The following is a 5,380-nucleotide window of genomic DNA, read 5'->3' on the forward strand; positions in this document are numbered from 1 at the left end:
GTCAATATTGGAGTGTGAACAAAAAGACAATTCCACAAAATTTAATACTATATAGATATGGTATAAGAACAGAGCATCATTAAATTGAATAAAATAATAACTACTGTAAGTGGGAGAGTAAAGTAATGATTCTAATGAAGCTTCCACTGAGCTGCCTAACGCACAAAAAGCTTCGAGATTTTGGGTCCCTTTTTTGTTATTTTTAAAAGATGGGGGCTGTGAGGTCTTGAAAAATGAGAGAGAGTTAGGGTCAAGTGACTTGGAGCTGACATGGCAGCTGATATGGAGAAAATTGAGGGGGTCAGTTGCCACGGTGGAGATCCGTTAGGGTTAGGGGCAATTTTTAAAAGTTGATTAACGGTAGGGATAGATTTGGACGAAAAGTATAACGGGTGGCAGAAGTAAACAATATACCATAGTACAGGGGCAATTTTGGACCTTTTCCCGTCTAAGAATAATAGAATACAAGAATGCTCGACTATCTACTAACCCTATACACAAAATTTGTTGTGATGAGCAAGTTGCTTTCTCTGTGTTTATCAGTCTATTTGTTGTTGCCTGCACTTGACTTTCCCTCTGTCCTCTCTTTTACCAATGTTCTGTTTGTATATGGTTATACAGATATAAATGTCGATTATATCTATTACGCAACCTGGCAGAACTGGGATTTAAAGAACCAACACCAATCCAAAGACAGGCTATTCCAGTCCTCTTATCTGTATGATCTTCCTTGATTCCGCCACTATATATATCTTTCTTGTTTTTCCTTTAACAGTCTTTTATCATGTTTGACTTTCATAAGGGACGGGAATGCTTTGCTTGTGCACCTACCGGTTCTGGAAAAACATTTGCTTTTGTCTTTCCAATACTTGTGAAACTCAAGGTATATATATTGGCATTGTTATGATATTTTGTGATCAATATCATTTTCTATGAGAAGTTGTTGGACATCTGACAGCCATCTTTCTTGATCAGGATACTTCAAATGATGGTGTCCGAGCTGTAATTATTTCCCCTACAAAAGAGTTAGCTGCTCAGACTACAAGAGAATGCAGAAAGTTGGCTAAAGGGAAGAAGTTCTACATCAGGTTGATGACTAAAAAGCTCGCTAAAAGTGGAGACTTTTCTAAATTGCGATGTGATATACTCATCTCGACACCATTGCGCTTACAGTTTGCTATCCGCAAAGGAAAGCTTGATTTAAGTAGGTATGTTCCTCTCTGATAAAAAAGTAGGTATGTTCCTTATTTTCTAGTGGTCAAACTCCCATGTGCTAGTGTCGGCATTTCAAAGTTTAATCTTCTTGATATTAGATCAGTCTGGAGTCTTGTTAAATAAGATTCTAGAGGGCGATGAAATGGTAGATCCCAGGATGAATGCATAATTTGAACTGTAATTCATAATAAAAACCAATTGGTGAAGCTCAGGGTCTAGTGTAGATATGCAAGGATTTCAAAGATTTTCTCTTTGTTTTACTACTATATTTGCACAATCACACTGAGATTTGAATATTTGCATGCCGAATTAGATGTAGAGGAGTATATGCCTTGGCTTTTACTGTGTAGACATATAAAATGTTGCTATTTAGAATTTGGTGCTAAATATAGTCCATTTTTAATCAGCATTAGTATGCCTTTTCACCAACTCCTTTTGGGTGCAGGGTTGAATTTCTTGTCTTAGATGAATCTGATAAGCTTTTTGAGCCTGGCTTGCTAGAGCAGGTTGATTTTGTGGTGAATGCGTGCACAAATCCTTCAATTCTTCGGTCGTTGTTCAGTGCTACGTTACCTGATATAGTTGAAGACAGAGCGCGTACAATAATGCATGATGCTGTTCGAGTCATTATTGGTAGGAAGTAAGTACTAATAGGCTTTTGGCAGATGTATTTAAAACTGCAGTGAAGTGAACGATTATTTTGGGCTGTTTGTACACTTTTTTTCTGTTGTTTCTTGGTGAAGAAGAAGAAGAAAAATCGTCTGCCTCTTCCGTCCTTTCTCTCCTATTTCTGTCTCTCTGTGTTGGCGAATGCTTACTTGGTGGCTTTGCATTTCTGCAGAAATTCTGCTTCAGAAACAATAAAGCAAAAGTTGGTATTCGTTGGGAGTGAAGAAGGAAAACTTCTAGCTCTTCGTCAAAGCTTTGCAGAGGTATGATCCTCATTTTGCTTAGTTATCTGAATTGGTTGTATACCTCTTTTGCAGTGATTGAAGGTCGCCTCCACCATAATTATAACTTACAACAACCCAGTGGGATCCCACAAGTGGGGTCTAGGGAGAGTAATGTGTACGCAGACCTTACACCTACGCTGGAGGAAAGACCCTCGGCTCGAGAGGAAGAATAGGAACAAGTAAATAACAACAACAAGGCCAGGACCATAATTATAACTTGCACAACAAATTTTACATGAGTGATTTGCATATGGATATTACGTTTGCTGTCTAATTATCACATTTGAAGTACTCTAGTATATTGTGCGGTCATTATGTGCCTCTCTGTCTTTTCATGATTTTTTCCCCTGCTGATTTGATCTTTACATTCCCAGAAGATGGGCGCTAACTGACACGACTTGGTTTGCAGCCATAGTTTTGCTGAATATTTTGAGGATCTCAATGTTTGATGATTTGTACATTTTTCTTTCCTTTTCCTCACACTATATGAAACTCTTTCTTTCTTTGCTGCTTTTAGATTACCATTCTGCTACCATCTACTGTTATGTAAGCGAGTCATTTTTTCGTTTGATAGGAAAAGGATTATTATTACCTTAAAAGGAATAACATCCCCGTATACACGAGTTATACACTAAAAAGGCCTAAAAATTGTATTGCTTAAAACAAAGTTCATCCAGTTGTCTATATGACGCGGTATGCTATGTCTGCTCAAAAAACATAAAGTTTAAAAAGAGTGTTGGATTACCGCAGCTGGATCTAGGAATACAGCTCTTGACTTTGGCAGGGAGTTTTAGAAAGATGTGAAAAGAGGTTGGCAAGGTGAAAAGTTTATTTTTTCTTTTTTTTTTTTGGGGGGGGGGGGGGGTTGGTGTTGTGGGATTATACTGGGTTGGTTGTTGTTGTTGTTGGGGTTGGTGCTGATAAACAGTGTCCTTGATGCCCTTCCCACATGTGTGATGTCCTTATTTCCCTTAACAAAGTGGAGAAGAGGTTGGACAAACTAAGAAGGGATTTTCTTTGGCAGGGCGAGAGATGATAGAACTTCCCATTTTGTGAAATGGAATTCATTCACACTTAACAAGAAGGAAGGGGTTTTAGGAATCAGAAATTTAAGACAATATAACTGCACCTTAATGATGAAACAGTCGTGGAGATTCACTTCAGAAGAACATGCACTATGGAAGGAAGTAATCAGTGTAAAGTATGGGTCTCAAGGTTTTTGGACTAAGAAAGTAATGACTACAGCATATCCGGGTGGGTTTATGGAGTATTAGAGATTTTTGGCAAAACTTTGTCGGTAATATTGGATTTGTAGTGGGTGATGGAAGAGGATTGCTTTTTGGGATGATAACTGGGTTGGGTATGCTCCCTTAAAAGATGTATTCCCTGATCTATTCAGACTTACTGTTTTACCCCATCCGGAGCTGCCGTAACTTGGGCTCATCATGCCATATCACGGGGAAGGAAAAATGAGCAGTTTACGCTTTAGTACTGGTGCTATTGTGGCCTTGGGGAAGAATATGGAAAACAAATACCCCTTACATTTGTGGAAAAGAATCTGAGAATAATGTCAATCATCCATCTTGCATTGTCATGTTACCGATCAATTGTCGCAGCTGTTCCTTAATATGCTGGGGCTTAAATGGAATATGCCTAGAGATACTGTGAAATTTTGAAGAGATGGAACATTAAAGGAAGGAGAAGCAGAAGGACTGGTGGTATACTATTCTTGCATGTATAAGGTGAACTATTTGGAGAGAGAAATGACAGATGCTTTGAAAACAAAGGGAAAAATTTATTCAGAAGCACTTTTTGTGTAAACAGAACTTTGTAAACATAGCTGAAGCAAATGATAGATCTTATAGAATCCCTTTAAGAATAGGAAGGGATTCACCTTAGAATTCTCTGTAAACTTATGAACAGTACCTTCTTGGTGCTTCTTCTTTTTCTTCCTTTTTTTTTTTGTAATGATAATTTTATTAAAGAATAGCACCCAGAGAGTGCAATGAATAAGTAGTATAACCCCAACAAAATGCATCTTGGTGCACTATCTACATGTGAAAAGAACTGAGGAAATTAACCATCCTATCTACTTGTACATTTTCATTTTTACACCAAAAAGCTAAGAGAGCTAAACATATATGTTTTAAGGTACAAATATTTTCTTTTGGCCTATAAAGTACCTTTATAATACACTTAGGGGTCGTTTGGTTGCCGGTTAGAGTTATGCAGGTATTAGTTATACATGTATTAGTTATGCAGGGATTAGTTATGCAGGGATAAGTAATGCAGGGATTAGTTATGCAGGTATTAGTTATGCAGAGATTATTTTTTTGAATGTTTGGTTTGTTGTATTAGAAATTGATATACATTATATAAATTTTAAAGTAAAATGCTTGTTTACAACTATACCCCTGGCCTTCTTTTGCATTGTTTTTTCTCTCTTTCCATTTATGTAGGAAACAATTTAGTTAGGAACTTTGGGTGTTACTTTCACTTCTTCGTCATACTACTGAACTATGTGAAGTTTAGACATATTTGATTTTCACTTCTTAGTTTTGGTATTTCCATTTTCTAGTGGCTTCTCCAGTTTGCTTTTGCTAGTTTGTTCTTTAAAAATGAGAGAAGACAAGGTATATAGTTGGCAAGTGAAAGCAAGTGAAACCTGTTGACGGGTTGGCAGAGAAATAAGGAAGCCTTATGTGTAAAGTGATAGGGGTAAATTTGTCATTTCAGTATTTTATCCATGTATTACTAATACATGTATTAGTTATTCCATCTTCTACCCCGCATAAAATAATACACAGATTGACTCATAACTTATACATATATTATTTATGCATAATTGAAAAATGTCAACCAAACATGGTATTAGTTATGCAGAATTTTATACAAAATAACTATTGCCTACCAAACATGGTATAAGTTATGTTACCCCTTATACATGAATAACCTTTCTTCTAACCAGCTACCAAACGACCTCTAAGGGGTCGTTTGGTTGCCGGTTAGAGTTATGCAGGTATTAGTTATACATGTATTAGTTATGCAGGGATTAGTTATGCAGGGATAAGTAATGCAGGGATTAGTTATGCAGGTATTAGTTATGCAGAGATTATTTTTTTGAATGTTTGGTTTGTTGTATTAGAAATTGATATACATTATATAAATTTTAAAGTAAAATGCTTGTTTACAACTATACCCCTGGCCTTCTT

The 5,380-nt window shown here is 36.7% G+C and overlaps 1 protein-coding gene across 1 annotated transcript; it reads left to right on the forward strand.

Annotated features, from left to right (window-relative positions):
• The first annotated feature begins 270 nt into the window (after positions 1-270).
• Positions 271-2,990, forward strand: LOC109221281 (DEAD-box ATP-dependent RNA helicase 57-like). The gene is made up of 6 exons (XM_019385745.1): positions 271-300; positions 569-718; positions 803-883; positions 976-1,208; positions 1,661-1,855; positions 2,057-2,990. The coding sequence occupies exons 1-6, from the start codon at positions 271-273 to the stop codon at positions 2,151-2,153; spliced, it is 786 nt and encodes a 261-aa protein (XP_019241290.1). The 3' UTR covers positions 2,154-2,990.
• Positions 2,991-5,380: the final 2,390 nt, after the last annotated feature.

This window comes from Nicotiana attenuata, unplaced genomic scaffold (assembly GCF_001879085.1).
Source record: "Nicotiana attenuata strain UT unplaced genomic scaffold, NIATTr2, whole genome shotgun sequence".
Taxonomy (NCBI): domain Eukaryota; kingdom Viridiplantae; phylum Streptophyta; class Magnoliopsida; order Solanales; family Solanaceae; genus Nicotiana; species Nicotiana attenuata.

What these genes read in the sequence shown, in the direction of transcription:
- LOC109221281 (XM_019385745.1), top strand. Translation starts at nt 271, where the DNA reads ATGGCAGCTGATATGGAGAAAATTGAGGGG. An exon ending in CTATTCCAGTCCTCTTATCT is followed by an intron (nt 719 to 802) that starts GTATGATCTTCC and finishes GACTTTCATAAG; the next exon opens with GGACGGGAATGCTTTGCTTG. An exon ending in GGAAAGCTTGATTTAAGTAG is followed by an intron (nt 1,209 to 1,660) that starts GTATGTTCCTCT and finishes TTTTGGGTGCAG; the next exon opens with GGTTGAATTTCTTGTCTTAG.